This window comes from Cyanistes caeruleus, chromosome 1 (genome assembly GCF_971803275.1).
Source record: "Cyanistes caeruleus chromosome 1, bCyaCae1.hap1.1, whole genome shotgun sequence".
Taxonomy (NCBI): Eukaryota; Metazoa; Chordata; class Aves; order Passeriformes; family Paridae; genus Cyanistes; species Cyanistes caeruleus.
This window is the reverse complement of record NC_141701.1, coordinates 132,592,285-132,611,546: the sequence shown is the minus strand read 5'-3', so window position 1 is coordinate 132,611,546 and position 19,262 is coordinate 132,592,285. Positions and strand designations below refer to the sequence as shown.

Sequence of the window (19,262 nt, the reverse complement as noted above, 5' to 3'; positions counted from 1 at the left end):
AACAATTCTTAACAGCAGTTTAGAAGAGGTTGTCCAGGGAAGTTGTGGATGCCCCATCCCTGGAAGTGTTCTAGGCCAGTCTGAATATGGTTCTGAGGAATAGGAAGGTGTCCCTGTCCATGACAGAGCGTTTGGAACTAGGTAATCTTTAAGGTCCCTTCCAACACAGACCATTCTATAATTCTGTGAATCTAAAAAGGAACACACAGTGTATGGCAACCTACACATGAAATTTTATGATGGACTTGCCACACAAACTACAGTATTTATATTTCTGAATCCTACAATGAATAAAATTAGCAAGCAGGATGGAACTATCAGCATGTATCACTAAACATCTTGGAACCAAACTTTGGTCCCCAAGAACAGAGGTGCTCCTTTCCTGGGTTGAAATCTGGCCAACTCCCTTGGTGAAACTACACCACCAGGAAGAGAAACCTGGCCAATTCCCTTGGTGAAACTACACCATGAAGAGAAAAAGTGAATAAGAAAGCAATGATCCCAAGTTAATGGCAAGGTGCTATGTAAAGAATACCCTATAGGCCAAAGGGATATTGCAGAAAAATTAAAAACACAAAGCCCAGTTACAACAATTGTGTGACTGAACCAGTGATGAGGGACACAGTACTTCAGAGGTTAAAGATTAGGACTGTCTGTACTCCAGAAAACAAGATAAAAGGCTCCATAACACACCTGCATTATGTAGAAGGACAATCTGCAGACTGGGAACATCCAGAGAGAGAAAGAGAGAAAGGTTTCATGTAAGTGTATATATGAAATTAATTAGATTTATGATTAACCATTAGTATTTCTGGGCATGTTTGCTGCAAGGATCAACTATGAGAAAGTATATAATAGGAGATAACCATTAGGAAATACATATGCTACATGAAACTGATTGAATATATATAGAGGAGAGCTGGGATTTGGACTTCCTGCATTGTTGCTACAGTACAGGATCCCACTGAATGCTGCTCCTCAGTGCTGTTCACAGATATACAAAATTGTTTCATGCTACCTACTGTCTGTCTTAAATAAAGAAAGCTTAGGATGAAATCTGGTGTCAAATTGAGACTCATGGATGGGCAAATTCAAGGAGTCTAGTTCTTGGAAGAGGCAATTAGGAACTGCTCTAAGCAAGTAGCACACATAGCTGTCCCCTGAAGTGATCAGCGGGACTCTGAAACCTTGGAAGGAACAGCTAACATTTACAGAAGGCCTTGATTATCCAGAAGAAGTGCTCAAGAGTAGAAAACATGTCTGTTTTGAAAGAACAAGCTTACTAAAATAAACTATTAAATTAAAATTACCTACTTTATAAAGTAAGCAGGAAGAGCTTTAAAACTGCTAATGCTATATCCCAGTGGATATAGTGGAGTGTCATTAGCCACACAATCAGATAAATTTAATCATGACTGCAGAGAAACTGGCTAAAAAGTGAGAATGTGGATTTGAGTAAAGCAAAAAATTCTAAAGTACTTGTTTTGTCTCACCCCACAAGGAGGAAAGAGTTCTCTGAAAAAACACACCCCTAACAAGAGTGTTTTAGACACCACCCATGATTGCTCTGAAAAAAATCCCAACCAACTTATCTGAAAATTTCAATACCACATTTCAGTGAGATGCTTTGTCCTGACCCTGTGCTCAAACTCAGGTTCAGAGAACCACGACTTCTCTTCCATTCGCTGGAGACTTCTATTTGTTCTTACATAAACCAACGTATTTTTATGAAAATCACTGTGTTACCTATAAATCATCAGGCCATATGATTTCTGCTGAAGGATTTACCTAACCATTGTTCAGCATCAGCTATGACAGTATTTCACAAGGCAAAGAAAAAGACTAATTTGAAGAAATTTTCACAAGTCTAAAAGCCATTAAAATCAAGGGAACTAACTGTTCACACTCCTTTAAGAAGCACGGTAAATTGGGACAGTCTGACACATAGACTGCAAAATAAAACACATCTGCATAATCCACAAGTATTATGTGAGGATGCATGAGTCAACAGGAGTGAGCCATCACAACCAGCTAGAAATAGATTGCAGTGTGATTTCAGTAGCAGTCAGAGCCTCATTAGTAAATCAAGCTTCAAAATTGTGAGAGGTCCAGGTAAGTACATATTGAAGGGTTCCATTCCTTGATATGTGTGCTTCCTGTAGCCAGAAAGTGGTAAACAGAGACACTGGCCAGTCAGAGTTTGTGCTACTGAGCATTGTTCCAATGATGGCAGGCTCTGCCAAGCACCCCACGTTCCTGCTGGATTCTGCTCCTCTGCGAGGGTCTGAAGCACAGCTGCTAAGGCAGTGATGTCACCAAGCTGCACTGTTTGTTAGCAATCAAAGGTGCATGCATAAGGATCAAAACCCATGCAAAGTCAAAGCAAAATATTAGCTGCTACAATCAACACATTCCTTATATATTATATCAAAATATTGTATGCTAAAAATGCTCTAAACCTTTAGCTCAAAATACGTATTTGCCTTTTTTAGCCCTATATGACTATATGCATTACTGCATGTTGCCTGTGTACACTCCCAGGATTGATGTGAATTTTAGAAAGTGCACATCAGCCTTAATCAATGGAAGTTTTCCCACAGGTTCTCTCATAATGGCTTAATTCCCATTTCTCACTTAAAACATGTATCACAATCAGTATCAACAAAACCAGACTTGACATAAAATAATCCAGAAACTTCAATCTACAAATATTGTGAGAGAGAATAATCTTTATCCTACAACAGAGTAGAAAGAGATTTCAAAAACTAGCTACAGTAATAAGACAATTCATTAAGGTCTCCATAAATGTGATATGAAGTGAGTGCTATGAGAACTGGTTCATATATAATATGAACCAGTTCTTCAAAGGTTTAAGAGTGGTTTCCAGCTCCTTAAATACAAATTGATGCTTATATTACATCCTGCCCAGATTAATGGCAACAGATTTTACAATAAACTTTAAATACTATGAAACAAACTCTCAAAATCTATTTTCATCATAGGCATCTCAACAAAAATGCTTTCTGTCTAAAAGATAGGCAGTAATGCAAAGTCAACATTAATTGCCTCTCCCTGTTCCAAAACAGAATGTTTCATTTCTACACAAACTGTAGGACTTTTAATTCTGTCAACTGAATAGATATTCTCTTGAAAGACACAAATTATCCTACTGAACTAACCCACAATCCACATAAGCTCTTGTCCTGAGAGGTTTGGCTCACAGTTTTAGGAAGAGACCCTAAGAACAGGCCAAACAGGTACTGCTGCTCACTGTTCCCAAGGTGTCTACATTGGTTTAAGCAAGAAATTTATGCTTAACATTGTTTCAAGAACACAGCATACAGCTGTCAAGTCTGCTAAGCTTCAATTCTGACAGCTTTGTAAGATTCATAAACCAGGTTTTAGCCTGATCTTCAAGACATTTCACATTGATCAAAACACCAGGTTCTACACTACTTTGTGTTGCTGTCATCAGAAATGGAATTAACTGTCAAGCTACCATAGAATCTGCTTATTCTTCTGTAACCAAATATATACATTAGACTGTACAGACACAGATGTTTCCATTTTTTTTTTTAAATCCCTTTAAAATACTCATGATGCATTTACCAAAAGATAGAGGACATGCAGCATACTTGAAATAAGATATACAACGGATTTGAGTTAGCTGAAGGAAATCAGTGACAGATTGTTTAAAAAAAGATAATGTAATTTATGTGAAAGCATCAAACAACAACAAAAAAACTACAAATCCTCCCCAACCAGAAAAATCAAAAACCGCACCTCCACCCCATCTGAACCTGGAAAATTTAAGTGCTTCTAACAGACCTTGCTTACTGTATCTATCTCTAAGCCCTTCCAGCAAAATAAGTCCTTTTCAGATATATTCTTCCATAACATTTATAAATTGACTTTGCAACATAATGAACTAAATACTCCAACTTTAATATTTTGCATTCATACCAAAAAACAATTAACAGTTTTTACAAATAGTGTTATTTACTAAAACAATTCTTGTACAACAGTGCAGTATATCTAAATATATACATACACCAACATCAAAGGGACCATCAAAACAAACAAAGCCAAACAAAAATGCACTTTGCTACTGTGTACACTTTATTAAAACCAAAGCAGACTGCAGCAGGTTTTTCTTTTTCATGACAAAGACAAAAATTATTTGGATTCCAGAAGAACATGCAGGATAGAACAAAAACTCCTACCACCTTTTTGCCAAGGTAGCAGCATGAAAAGGGAACTTTAGATCTGCAATTTACATAGTAGCAAATGGAATGTTTTTAAACACAACCATCCTAATTTAAGAAACAAGGCTTCAAAAATGTACATAGTGTTTTTTATATATTGAAGCAAAAAGTTCAAATGTCAAGGCCTTCTCCATGTTTTCCTATGGTTATGGATGTCTGAAGGTCAATATTCTTCACTGCAGCTGAAAATAAGAAAGGAGTAGCTGTAGTGTGGAGTTGATCAGCTTTACTAAGATTGAATAACAGAGTAAAAAATGATTCTGCCTGCTGTTGGCAATGGAGATTTTTGTAACTTTTAGTCTATCTTTTTCTTTAAAAACATCTCTTCCAGTTTTTAACTCGATAAATTATGTTCCCTTGTTCTTCAAAGCAGATACATACATGTTCTCCAAAGATGCAGTTGTGTAATTCAAAGTGCCAGTGTAGCTGTTCTAACTAGAGATGTCTTCTTTCATTCTGTGAACCCCAGCAGAGAAGGAATAAGGTAAGACCTTTGTATATAAAGACTGCACAGATATCTTTGAAATATGAATGAAAAATAAAGTAAGCGATATTAGAGAAAATACTAAAAAAATTGGAGAATGAGGTATTAAGCAGTTCTCCAGTGTAAATCTGATGTTCCCGCCATCTAGAGGAAGTCAGAGAACTATAGTAGCAGCCTAGATTTGATCAGCAAAATATGTACATGGTATTAAAAGCAAATCTATCTCTGTTACATCTAACCCTAACCATCTGGCACAATTTTCTGAAGGTCAAAATTTTTTCAGTTCCCCCTGCCTCAAAATTCATGAACAGTAACTGTACCATGAGGGCAGTATGCTGCTCCACACCTGTTGAGAAGCATGCAGGAATTCTTAGATTTTGCTCTTTCTTACTGCTCTCTCTATGTCCTTTGGCCAAAACATGACGTAACAAACATCTACACAGCACCAGTTACTAAACAGATGTGGGCAAATACATTGTGACTCTTCCTGCAGCTGCACACTCTGGAACACACTGCCGTGACATCAGTACAGAAAATTTTAACATAATACCCCCACTGTTTTTCCTGGGAGGTTGAACAGTAAATCTTAACACCTTTGTTATGCCCACATAAATTGAGATGATACACATGGCTAAAAAAAACTTTGCTCATAGAAGTGAAATGCACAGAAGGCACTTTCCAGAGTTTGCTCCAGTTCATGCTAACCAAGCCATTTAAATACCTCTTCCAAAGTTAATTAGCATTTTTGTATTCCTTAATTAAAGGGTTAAGTAAAAACGGATTATACAAAACATCTTGAACACATTTTAACCTTAAATTGATAACTTACATGCAATGAAATAAGACATTCAAAAATCAGGTCTTCTATTGGAACATGAACAACATTTCCAATGATTCCTTACTTTCAAATAGTTCACATTCTGGCACTTAATTGCTAAAAAGCTTTTCCACACAGTAGCTATATGTGTACTTTCTCCTGCTCACTAACATTTCAGCGTTCAATACCATAGTAAGGTAGAACATAAGTGAACTTGGTCAAAACAAAGCATAAACAAGAGATCTGAGAATAAATCATGGCAGAGAAGCACCAGCAATGGCATCTCCAGGTTCATGGTAACAAACCAGCAGAGAGGAGGTGAACTGAAGTATCATTTTTAAGCTATCAGAGAGAATATGAGAGGATGACTGCAGGAATTCATGCAATTACAGCATCTAGCGCAGTAGGAGAAGGCGTCACTTCAGAGTATTGAGCATACAGGGCACAACCAAACAGGAAGACATTTTCTGATAAGAAAAATCAGCATGAAGTAATACAGCTCCAAATTCAATTTAATCTGAAAATTCCATGGAATGGAATGGAAATGGAAAATGTAGGTTGCAACAGAAACACTAAGAACCTAAAATTACAGTGACCTAGTCCACCAGCTGAAGACAATGAACTCTGATTCAAAGTCAACTAAAATTCCCAGCCAGCTACTGGAGATACCATAGAGCAGTGACTTTTATTGAAGTATGAAGGAAAATAGAAAGTGTCCATCTTTTTTTCCCCAATTTTCATAATACTGAATTTAAAGGGGTGCTGAACTTTAGCAAGTGGTTTTTTGGTCATGATGAACATGAAAGGTGATTTTAATTTTCATAAAAACAGATAAGTGGCCAAAATAAGCAAGTTGGAGAGCAGAACTGTGATACACATAAGGTTTCAGTGTTCAAATGAGAAACCAGGATCTAGCATTTCTAGATATCAAGGAAAAACTTCAAAAATTTTAGAAACAATGACAAATTACTAACAAATATATTTTTGGGGGTCATTTCTGTACAGAAGTTCCACATGACCTTATTAGGGAACATGTGACAACATGTGAAAACCTAAGAATACAATAGTTAATATCAAGAAGATTATCTTGATGCTTCAAGCTTTTTCTTGAATCAAGGACTAAGAACAATGGAATAAAATTTATTTTCACTTTTGTGTATCAATTATACATTTCTATACACATTGAATATCTGATTTTGGAATGAGATACCTAATGCATACAGAGAACACTATCTAAATTATACTACAACTCCTTTCTAAAGACATCACTTCTTCAATCCATAAAGTCATCCATGACAGAGATGACAGATTTTTATTTTTTCTTTAGTATTTCCTTTAAATTCTACAGGCTTTTGTGATGACACAAAGTACTGAAACAAATGACAGTTTGTGAGGATGCTTAAAAATTTTAGAGAAAGTAAATATGTGAAAATCCTAGCATTAGATCAACCAGCTGGCTAGAACATCCCCAACTGGAAAAGATCAACCACAGGCATGGTTTGTAACCACCCCTGTCAGAATTTATGCAAAGCAGTCATCTGAAAATATCTGGCAAAACACTGATGTCAATTAAAATAATGAAACAAAGGCATGTCAGGTAACTGTGAACAGATGCAAGAGTATATGGGATAACAAAGCTCATTTTATAATACAATGTACAATTGCAACATTTAATTCCAGAGGCATCACACTAAAATATCGTACACAAAAACAACTTCTGACATACACACAGGACTAAAAGCAGACCTGATGTTGAAGCCATCTAGTATTGCTGTAGTGGAATTAGTTGCTGGAAAAGACAAAACTAGGATGCATTACTAGATGGAATAAAAATGCAAAGTAACAGCAGCCTTTGTACAAGAAACTCTGCTCAAGCACACCTGAAATGCTGCTTTCCATTACCATGTTAGATGTTTGTTTCTTTTGCAGCACCTCATCCACAGAAAGAAAATACCATGCTTTACGAAGCCATGTGGCTAAGTTACTGAGAAACACAAGGGATTAAATCAGGCTAATGCATATTGCTGCAGAAGAGAATTTAAAGTAACCTAAAAGTGGATTTAGTTGAGATGCCTCAAACTATTCAAACTATAGAAGGGCTAATGAACTCAAATGGTACAACTGGAAATTGAAACAGACATTTAAGGCAGAAGTGTTTGTGTTACAATAGTAAACAGAACAAATTGCTAAGCAAGGCCACAAGAGTTAAAATGAAGCCCTGAAGGTTTGTTCAGCAAAGTGATTTACATGTCCATAATTCTCCATGTTCTAATTAAGAAGACTTGAATAAAATAGTGTAATTAGTGTGTGTTCCAGTTTAAAACTCCATTTTTTCTCTTTCAAATCAATTCCTCTGTCTTTCTTTGGTGTAATCTCTACCAACACACATAGAATACAGTTCTGGTTCTCATTTTAAAAAGAAACTTGGAAAAATAAATTACATGCTTCTCATGATAAAATGCAAAATCCTGATCTGTTTCATGGTCCCATTATATGTTTAGCAGCCTCTGAATAGTAGTTTTAAGTTAGTCATTATGTACGAAGCAGAATCATAATTTGCTGTTATCCCCCCAAATCATTTACAAGTTAACAAGTTTACTTTGGTAGATAAGCTATCTAATCATGATACACTTGTGTTCAATTCAAGAAGTAGTGAAACATATCTAAGTTTGTAAATTCATATATAGACCTTAGCTTGTAATTGTAACCATGATATGCAGAATTACTGTTTTTCCTGCACTGGAAAAAGACATTGCATCTGTCTTAAAACTAGACAAAATTATGAAATATGGTTGTCAGTTCATGATTAAAATAACATAGTAAAGCAAATTATTTTTAAACATTGTGTTAAATATATTCACATGACCACCATAGTTATACGAAATGGGCACTACTGCAATCACACACTATATGTACATAACATATATGCCACAACAGTTTGCAATGGTTGAGTTTTCACAAACTAGCCAATTTAACCATACATAAATAATCTTGTACCAAGTTTTAGGCATTTTAAAAGGAATTAAATTTCCTAAATATATCAGTTCCTCCGCAAAATTAAAAAAAAAAAATCCTAAAAAGTCAGTGCAAATTGAACTTGTTCACCAAGAGAGATCTTATTAAGCTGAGGATAAACAAGGTGTAAGAGATTAAATGAAGAAACTCATAAAATCGCCAACCACTTTTAGCAGAAGTTAAAGAAGATTAGGAATCAAAAGTCCTGGATCCTATAGCAGAGCCTTCTGTGAGTAACTATGCTGTGGTTGTTGAGGTGGTGGAGGCTGAGGTTGTTGTGGAGGTGCTTGCTGACTACCTGCTGTCTGTGGCAAAGCTGTAGGTGCTAAGTTATAGTTTGGCACCTGGGACATATTAGTTCCAGCATTCTGATAAGCAGCAACATCAACAGTACCAGGTGGTGGACTATAAACTGAAGGCTGGCTAGAGTAGGTACTTCCAGCAACAGAACCAACCATTGCACTGAAAAAAAAGAAAAAAAAGAGAAAAAATATTTAAAGTAGATTTAACAAACAATTTACCAACGGAACAGCAAAACATTATTGCTTCTTCAGTTGTTCTATTTATACACACAAAGATCTTCTAACTCTGTACACACTGAATATTTAAAACCGTAGCAAATAAGTATTCCCATTAAAACTCAAACACACTCTTCAGATTTAAATATACAATAGACACTCCCCATAAATTTAAAATTAAGACCATTAATCTGTACTTGTGTTTTATTTTAAGGTGCAACATGGAATACCATCTATCTTGCATTCTGTTCATGAAGAAAAAAACCCAACAAACTGTTTTAAATAGCCGAAGAAGTCAGATGAGTATTCAGAAACTGATTTTATCATTGTATTGTTTACTATCCCAAATAATCTTTGGGGAGAAAGACTAACAAATACATTAATGACTCAAAATGGATGTCTCTCCCAACTTCTTAGAACAAAATGACTTTCCACAGAGTAAACAAAAAAAAACCAACCAAGCAAAAACCAAATAACAAAAATAACAAAAACCCACAAACTTTTTCACAATATATGTAATCTAACCAAATTTAGCATCTTTGGCCATTTACCCAATGTAGAAAGCCTCTTTTAGCTTCCTTATTTGGGCAAGCTGTATAAGCTTTAGTAAGTATCCATAGCCCATTCACCTCTTTCCCAAAATGAGCAGAATTCTCCCCATTCTTCTGTGGCAATATATTTGTCAATATTATATATATTTGTGTGTATATATATATATATATATATATATTTATTATATATATTATATATATATATAAATATATATAATATATATTTGTCAAGGAACAATAGAATATACACTCTCAGAAATTATGCAGAGCCAGCCAGAGCGGCAGATAATCTTCATCATTAAAAGCATATTAAAAGTTACAACTACTAAATCATCTCTGTACAGTTTTCTCTATGTTTTATATTAAATAGTGTAGAGCTATATAAATTACATATTTTATATACAGAAAATTAAAAACTAAATAACATTTAAAAAAAACAATAAAAAACTTAGGAAATTTGTCAGGAATTTTTACCAAATACATGACACCAATAAAAAGCACTCTGCAAATGATTGCACTTTCGGAAGTATATTCTTCACAGAAGTATCTTCTTCACAGAAGTATCTTTCAGTTGTGTTTATACTTCTCTAATTTAAGAGTCTCTGTTTAAATTGATTTAAACTTGAATAGAAAAACATTTAAAATTACTTTGTGTAAGATGTCTGTGCAGGCTGACCAGGAATTACTGAGCTGGCAGATGGAGTAACCGTGCCTTGGCTGAGAGAAGGGAGCTGATCTGGAGGAAGATTGTAACCTTGAATGTGGCCCATCTGTGCACTCCCTGCCACCAAATACGCATTACCTTGAGTTTGCCCTGGATAAACCTAGGAAGTTAAATAAAGCAATATTAGAAATAAAATACAAGGAAATTTGCTATTTAATATCTGACTTTAGAACTGAAAAACATCCTGTCAAATCTTTTGTTTCCCTTTTTTAAAAAAAATACCAGTGAAGAGCATTTAGCGTTTAAATTACTGAAGTTGAAAATGGTAATTCTTTCATAGTATCATTTTCATGTTGAATTATCTGTGAGTAGATGGGGAGAAATTGTAGTCCTTTGGTTGTTTATTTTCTTTGTCCCACTATGCAAAGCCCTGACAGTTTGATTTTTTAATTTTATGCAGCTTAAAGTCCAGGATGGGCTTTTTTCTTGATCAAAAGTAACCAAACAGAAAAACACTAAAAGCTTTAGAAACCACAAAAGGAGAGCATCCAAAGCTTGTAGCTGAAAACGAACATTTTTATTTTTATTTTTTTTATATACTGTGCAAAAAAAAACAAGACAAAATACTGCTCAGTCAGTGCAAACTTGATAAGGTCAATGGCTATTAAAGGTTACATCCATACCTGAGAGCCAGAAACACCAGATGACTGCATGTAATACTGCTGGTTTTGTAGTTTGGCATACATGGAATACATTGGGTCCTCATTCATCAATTTATTATACAAAGAAAGAGCCTCCATTGCTTTAACATTGAGCTCTGAAAGTTCTGAATGTTTCCTAGAAAATATATTTTACAGTTCATTCTACAATTTAGATAGCTTTAGTTTAGGACAGACAAGACAGAGCAAATTTCATGAGGTGCGTTAAGTAACATTTTCTTACTGTGAAGTGATGCCTGACAAGTGCCAGAGTCAAATGATACAACACTATAGGTTATTATGTGACTATTTGAAGAAAATGTTCTGACCTCTTCTCAGAGAAACTAATAATAAATACACATATTTTCTTTGCCAATATTCACAGAAATTATCAAGTAACAACTCTGGTATTTCCAAGAATGAATTTCAGTCAAACCACATAACATCTTTTTTTACCTGTCTATATCTTCCAATTTTTCATCTATGAGAGGCCCCATCTGGTGGCACATTGCTAGAATAGAAAGACATTAAAATATATCAGAGTAATAAACATTTCCATACTGCAAAGTCAAAAAGCAATAAAAAAATTAGATAGAAAGAGATGGTAGTCCAATTGTTTTTTTAGTTTTTTTACTATAATCTGTATGTCAAAAAAATTTTTAATAACAGAGGTAGTGTCATGAACAATTTAAGAATGAGACCCAGGTAAAATTTTCAGTAGTAGTACAATTCAAAAAGTATATTTTAAAATAAAAATAAAGTGAAACAAAACATATTTACTTCCAGGAAGTATAAAACTGGAACCATTTTGCATAGAAAGGTTCAAGTAAATTGAAAGGTGATCTCTTCTTCAAGGAGGAAGATTTGTGACTGCAACCTAGATCATGTGCTCATCCAACTTTACTACAAAAGGACTACGAAAACTATGAAGGAGAAAACTGGTTGCAATGATTCAATCATCTGCACGTCAAAGACACTAATGGCACATTGGTCTTACTAGAATTCTAACTGAGGGAAAGGGGTTTTCCAAACCACTGACATGTGCAAAAACCAACACAAAAGCTTACCAGAATGAAAAAGCATTAAAATAAACAAAAATGCACCCCATGCCTCCTTTCAGCACAAGGACATGAGGCTCATCTAACTTCCAAGCAAACCATGGCTAATTAGCAGAAAGGCAGAGTCTGTCAAATATTAAATAAACAGATACAGAAGCTGAAAGGGAAATTTTGTATATTAGAAATGCAGAAGGTCCTGAAAACATCTGAGCCATGGAGAGTGAAAGCAGATCATTACTGAGTTCCTTGAAGGCAACTCCAGGTGAAAGAGGAGTTGTATGAGGGGTACTCATCTGCTTCCTTGAACCTGGGATCAGTAATACATTGGCAGAAATGCTGGGAAAAGATGTAAAAACCTTTTGAAATTCTGCCTACTTTTATGTATAGCATGGAGTACAGCAAAAGGCATGACAAGGATTGTTTAGATGTCTGTTAAAATGTTGACTGCTCTACTGCCAGCCACAAACCCTGAGCTCCTGCACACATTAGGATGAGCTCTCCAATTCAAAGACATTTGTGACTGGACATGTGGAAGGCAGAAGAAAATGAAGTGGTTTTACTGTCAAAGGTTGATCAGCATCTGCCACCAGTGATAGGAACCAAGGACTCAAAACACACCTATAGCAAAATTTTCAGAACCTATGCCAAAAAAAGTAGTTCACGAAAGCTTAATAAGTGTAGAGTGAGTAACCCTGGATTAGCATTGTAGAACTATATGTAGCCATATGTTTAGCAAGTGCTGTTGCAGGTAGCTGGAGAGTAATCATCTGACCACACTACTACTTTCTACTGCTCTCTACTGCTTTCAGATTCTAGGAGCAGTCCCACAATTCAATACAAAATTCAGCATTGCTTTAATGATCTCACAATGCATTTTGAAGCAGCTCCTAAAGTAAGCCACATCTGTAGGCTGGTTGACAAGCATACCTTTAATTTCTCTGCCTCTGTCCTGGATCAGATACAGGCAATCTGCTTCTTAGACAACAGCCTCTATAGCTATATTTGTGACTTGAAAGAATAAAACCAGTCATGTTTCTTTTTACCTCTCTTTAGTTTTGTGGAACTAGAATATGCACAGATACGTCACTGATGTGAGTTCCTAGAACAGGATTCATTTACAGACATGATGAAACAGATGGGTGTGGAAAGATAGGAGATATCTAAAAGTTTACAAGTCTATGCATTTTTTAATTATTAACTTCTGGATAGACACAGAAATTGCCATTTTCTTAAAGTCTGGTGTCATCTGAATTGTTAATTTATGCCTATGCTTAAATAATTGGCTTAAAAATTGTCTCATAATTGGAAAGTTTCCTATCTTCCTTATCCAAATTCCATTCCAAAAATTTTGGTGCATCTATCAACCTAGGTAAAATGATATATAATGCCTCTGTGAAGAGGTAGTCTGAACAATTTGACTCTAAAATAATAGGATAATTTGTAGCACTCTAAGAGGTATTTGCTAATATGCTAATATGCTAATTTCTCCTCCAGAAACACACATGCAAATGAATAGCACGTGGGACATGCACAGGTCTATTCTAAACATTCATAGTATTTCTGCTGCCTCTCATGGAATCTTCCTGACACTCCTTTCACCACTCATGCTGTGCTACTCTATGAAGGAAAAAAATATTGGATGAATATGATTGAATTAAGTATTTATGCATCTTAAAAAGGAAAATAATATAGGAAACAGTTTTCTTTAGAAAAAAGTAGACTTGTTTTAAGTTAATATTTTGCACTTTGGTCTCATAAATATGGGAAAAAAGAAGTGAGAAGATAATTATGGCTCAGGCACTTTTCTCAGGCACACTTCTCGCATGTACATGAAGCTGAAGTAGTTTCAGCTTAGTTTCAATTTGCATTGATACAGAAAATTACCAGTGAGGAAAACAACAATGAAAAAACTGGTTCTTTTGTTACCCTCGAGATGAAGCAATTCTGGGAGGTCTGGCTGGTCATCAGATGGATCAGCACTTTGTAACATCTGCAAGAGTTGGTCCATTTTATCCTAGAACACATATTGTATAGTTAGGGCAAATGCAGCAGCAAGGCAATTAGCATTTTCAGGATAGTAAACTAAAGCAGCTGTTTACAACAGACATTTTGATCTCTTGGCACTGGAGAATCAACTAGACTAACTTTAAGAAAATACAAATTATACATGCTATTTTACAGGAATGAAGATGCTTGAACAAAGAAAAGCCAAATTAGAAAAAACAGTGACAAGTGGAATATGCAGAATACTCCACTATTCATAAAAGTCCTTCTAAACATGTATTATTTTCTGAGCAGTTCCTATTCTCCAGACTAGTTTTTACATATGCAATACCACCACCTAGTGGGATTACTGGAAATGTTTTCATAGAATACACTGGGTACTTCAAATTCACTGAAAAGCAATTTTAGATGCATGAGGCCTATTCAGTACATGAGGCATGTAATTACCAATGTATATGGAAGTTTTAGGATGATATTCAGAGGCATTTCAGGGTTTACGTCAGAATAAGACAAGCTTAAGTAAGGAGTTTAAGTGCAACCCTTTTATAATAAAAACATCAAAGGTTAGAAAACAATTAGGCATAAAGTATTTGAAAAATATGTCTAGAACTATATTGGTAAAGTACCAAAAGCATTACACATAAATTATTTTTAATCATTTATTAGCTGAGCACTATCAAATAAATAAACTTTTTCACACTGAGTTATATAGGTTGTATGAAAGTAGAAAATAAAACCATGTTTTGTCCACCTTAAACCATGGAAAGGTGGGGAAAAGTCAAATTATTTCCTTAAAAATTATACTGTGGCAAATTTAAAAACAGAAGAAGAGACTGAAACAAAAATCAATGGATTCACAGAAAACAAAAGCTGAAAGGCACCTGAAGGCTTCAGATAATCTATTTCATCAGGTTACTAACTAGTATCTCTTGGAAGGAAGTGTTTTTGAGGTGGGACTTAAATAGTCCTTAAATAGGACTTGAGGAAGGCAGTAACTGATTTCTCATTTCAAAGAACAATGACAGAACCCAAGCTGAGGTTAAAAAAAAACAAAAGAGCAGGGGGAAAATCTACCTGGACTGAATATTCCTTGAAACCCTACAGGATCCCTGTGGTGAGCTGGTAAATATCACAGTACACAGATAACATACAGAGTGTACAGATAAATACAGAGAAACAGAATTTCAGACTTTTCAGGGACAGAAAGAGATCTTTCAGTCTGAGGGTAGACAATAGTGGTTATACTGGAAATAAATCCAAGTGAGCAGTCAAGATGGGTATCTCTATGGCATCCTGAAGTACTTCAAGCAAAATATGAAAGTAGATGTGCCAATCAACAGTAAGGTTCTAGCTTGGAGGTAAATGATGTACAATCCCCGAGTAGGGCCCAAAATGGAGTGCAATTCCAAATTCAATTTCAGAAATTCCTAGGAACTTCAAGACTCTTAAACAACAGAGAATACTGCAGATTTGTTTTATTACTTTAAAGAAACCTCTCTTTTTATCATATTTTTGAAGTACAAAATGAAAGGGTTAAACATCACATATTTAAATGTCCCAGTGGTGCATTTAGTACCAATCAGTATTTTTACCATGCTTACTTCATCAATATAAACTGGTTCTGGCTCAGGTTCTATTGTCTCTACTTGAACTTCATCACTGAACTGCACTGTTTTCTTCTCAGCTTTCACTGCAAAATAAACAGCCAGATTTAATTTTATAAAAGAATAAATAAACAATGACATAAATATTATATAACTAGCATATTGCCCAAGTTCCTCCCATTTGAAACCCGTACTGTGAAAATTTTAAAAATTAGTATTTTATTGACATTTGAAAGCCACGGACCTAAACAATTTTCTTATCTGTAAATCACATTATAAAAAAATAAATTAGTTCACACAAGCTCAGCAGAAACACATTTTAGCAAGTAAATGGTTCCCTGCACGTAACATACATATTAAAAAGTCACCAGGACAAAAGACTCAGGGAGTGATTGGAAACAATAGGGCTAGCAAGTCAAGTTTAAGATAAAACTGATAAAATCATCTGTGACAAAAAGCTTTCTTTTCTCCAGATCAAAGTACACAATCAAAAGGTCTCAAGTTTCTCTAGTCCTTCTTCACCAAATCCTATATGCAAAGCATTTCATTCCTCTGTAGTGGAGACTAGCACTCTATATTTTAGAGTATATTCTATAGAACTCTATATTTATCAAAAAAGCCAAATACAACTCTTATACACTCCTATTAGTCTTAACATAGCATAAATGACTGTTACAGCATGTAATTCTGCTGACCTGCTCATACTTCCAGCACCCTAAAATTGAGATCACAGAAGATTAATCTTGCAAACCCACAAAATTTACAGAAATCAGCTCTAGAATCTTGAAGTCTTGCCTAATATTTAATATTTTTATTAAATATTTAAAGTAGATTGGATGGATAAAAATAGATGCAAGTAAATAAACGGCATGTGGAAAACCCCTCTGTAAACTATGCATATGTACATACCTACAGCATGTAGGTTTCTTGAACTATTTGAACACAGGTAATCTGTCTCAGAGTCCTATCTGCCATGGGGCCTTCAGTTTCATCTCAATTAGATATACACCACTGCAACTGGACAAAAAGGCGACTTGGAAAAAAGGCTGCTGTTGCCCATGTTTATGTAGGTGTCAATAAATTCCATGAGATTCAAAGAAGCTGCTGACAAAGGCAGCAGCAGACAGCAGCAATTTTTAGCAGAAGACAGTTTGGGCAACCTTGGTTTGACCATTGTTCGTGATAGCATAACAAGGGCTCCTCTGTTTTATTTCAGTTATCATATTAACTTGCAACTGAACTCCATCATAAGGGAATCACCCATAAGTCATGGCAGGGTTAAACATATACATATAAACGTAATGTTACTTACTCATTTCAGGCTCAGCAGAAAGATCAGCAGTTACAAAATTAGATGGGAACAATCCTATACCCTGATGAGTTTCACCTTTCCACCAATTTGGATCACTGAAGATCAAAAAATAAATAAATAAAGCTCCCATACATTAGAAATCACATACTCACGTGGAACTTTCCCAGGAATTGCACAGTAAAGGCTTTTATATTACTAGCACATAAATATAATTTGTCTATATGCAGAAATCTTTACACAAGAATTTCTATGCAAATACATTTATTTCTAAAAAATCTAGGAGATAACAAAATAAAGCATTTAATACAGAAATACATTTCCATTCATTGTATTTCAAAGTATGCTTCTACATAGAAGATATAATTATTTCTAATTAAATTTTACAGTTTAACAATTCTCGTAGGCATTCTATATAACTTACCTGTCATCAAGGATAGTTATAAGTTCTCCAGCTTTAAAAGTTAGTTCATTATCTTCAGCAGCCTCAAAATCATAAATTGCACGAACCTTTCGGCCCTCGTGTTTGTGGTTTGTTAAAAGGCTTGAGGTGCTTGGATACAAACTGGAAAGCGTTGTTTGCTGTTGCCTTTGTTCTTTTAGTGACAGCTCAATAGCTACAAAAGAAGAGTTACTCAGATGAAAATTCCCTGTAAAAATGGGTTGATTGATATGAAAATTTAATTCTGTGAAAACTTTTAGTATAATTCTATTCCTGTTGCATTTTAATGACTGTCTTTCTCTTAGAATTAATGGTAAATAACAAAGAGTAGAATTCTGCCCATGGATTTACTGAAGCTTTCAACATGAACATGATAAATAAACAGCATTTAAGCACAAATAGAAAAACTCAATTTTTTATTTTTATATTATTGCTATATTGATACAACCTTGAACTGACGTAAAATATTTACTTTACATCTTACACAGTGTTGAACTTTTCCAGGTTGCTTGAAACATTAAGAAGATACAGTTGTTCCAGTACGCACTGGTTCTCTGTTAGACAGAAGCCTTTAGCCTGGATTCACAGAATCAGATTTACACTGATTGGCTGAAGTTAGAAGAAACTTCTGGAAGTCATCTGGTCCAATCAGCTGACTGCCAATGACAACTTTTTGATATCACCAGTAACAAGGACACCATGACCTCCCTGGGAAACTTGTGCCAGTGCTTGGTCACCTCCACAGTAAAATCCCTCCTTAATTCATAATTAACAAAATGATTTTTGCTTAAACAAGCAAAAATTGAACCCTACATTTTTTTTCCTCCCTAACATTCCTTGAATAATTTCACAATTCTGGGTCATTTTCAAATAAGTTTAACAGAGCAAAGAAGTTTATATTTAAATAATATTAAACTCAGCTCAAGTTTGCAGAAAAAAAAGTTGATCATATTTAAGAAGGGGCAGGGTGGACACAAACATTATGAAACTCATGCAGATATGCTTTTGAGACATGGATGTCTTTAAAAGTAGACTCTGTTGGGTTGTCTGTTGACAAAACCATTAGTTACACATATGGATCAGCTAATGTTCGTTTTAATAAATCAATAAGCATCATATCAGCAAATAAATGTACTCACCTTTAGCTAAATCCTCCTCTTCCTTTTTCGTGGCTACAGTACCAGGATCCTTGGCAACTAGAGCTGGACTTGCTTTTGCCTGTTCAGCAGCCTAGCCAAAAGTAAAAGATGTAAAAATGAATCCAACAAAAAAATATATTAAATTCACCATTTTTCTTCACATTCATCTGCTATATAAAAAGCTAAAGTAATTGAGAGCATTTCACTCCTCAAAAGAAAGTTTTATTAAGACAAGGTAGTTTTCATTTTGTTTGCCAAACATTCTACAATTCAAGACTACAAACTGTAAAATACAGAGCTGAGGATAAAAAGAATTTGTGACACACTTTGAGAACAACCACAAAAATCTAATATACCTGTGAACCAATAGCTGGGAAAGTAACTCCTTGCTCCTTAAGATTTTTTATCATAGCAGATATTAAACTAAGCTGTGGGTCATTCTTGAATTCATCAGTCCATTCCACCATAAGGGCTTTCAGCTTTTCACAAACTTTTGGATGACCCTGTATGGACAGTAGAAACTAGTTAAATCACGTAGGAATCTGATCTTAATTTCAAGTAATTGCACATTACTGTCTATACAAAACATATAGATCCATTATTTTGTAGTCAAGTTTAGCACGCAGTCTTTATTAGAAAGGGAGAATAATATATCAGCATTGTGTTTGTACCAGTACTGTATGTGCTAAGCCCA

General features: G+C 34.9%; 1 protein-coding gene across 3 annotated transcripts in view; it reads right to left on the bottom strand.

Annotated features, from left to right (window-relative positions):
* STAM (signal transducing adaptor molecule) overlaps positions 1 to 19,262 on the bottom strand; it is a 44,699-nt gene that overhangs the window by 7,126 nt on the left and 18,311 nt on the right. For 2 of the 3 annotated variants that reach the window (XM_086859724.1, XM_023920254.2), the window contains exons 5-14: positions 18,925 to 19,071; positions 18,569 to 18,659; positions 17,412 to 17,604; positions 16,991 to 17,085; positions 15,676 to 15,764; positions 13,997 to 14,084; positions 11,469 to 11,523; positions 10,998 to 11,151; positions 10,299 to 10,474; positions 3,925 to 9,043 (exon numbers count right to left, since the gene is read on the bottom strand). In XM_086859724.1, the coding sequence (XP_086715850.1) occupies positions 8,794 to 9,043; positions 10,299 to 10,474; positions 10,998 to 11,151; positions 11,469 to 11,523; positions 13,997 to 14,084; positions 15,676 to 15,764; positions 16,991 to 17,085; positions 17,412 to 17,604; positions 18,569 to 18,659; positions 18,925 to 19,071 (1,338 nt within the window). In that variant the 3' untranslated portion in view covers positions 3,925 to 8,793. Of the gene's footprint in view, positions 1 to 3,924; positions 9,044 to 10,298; positions 10,475 to 10,997; positions 11,152 to 11,468; positions 11,524 to 13,996; positions 14,085 to 15,675; positions 15,765 to 16,990; positions 17,086 to 17,411; positions 17,605 to 18,568; positions 18,660 to 18,924; positions 19,072 to 19,262 lie in introns of those variants that run through there. The other variant, XR_015278559.1, reaches the window with a different exon arrangement.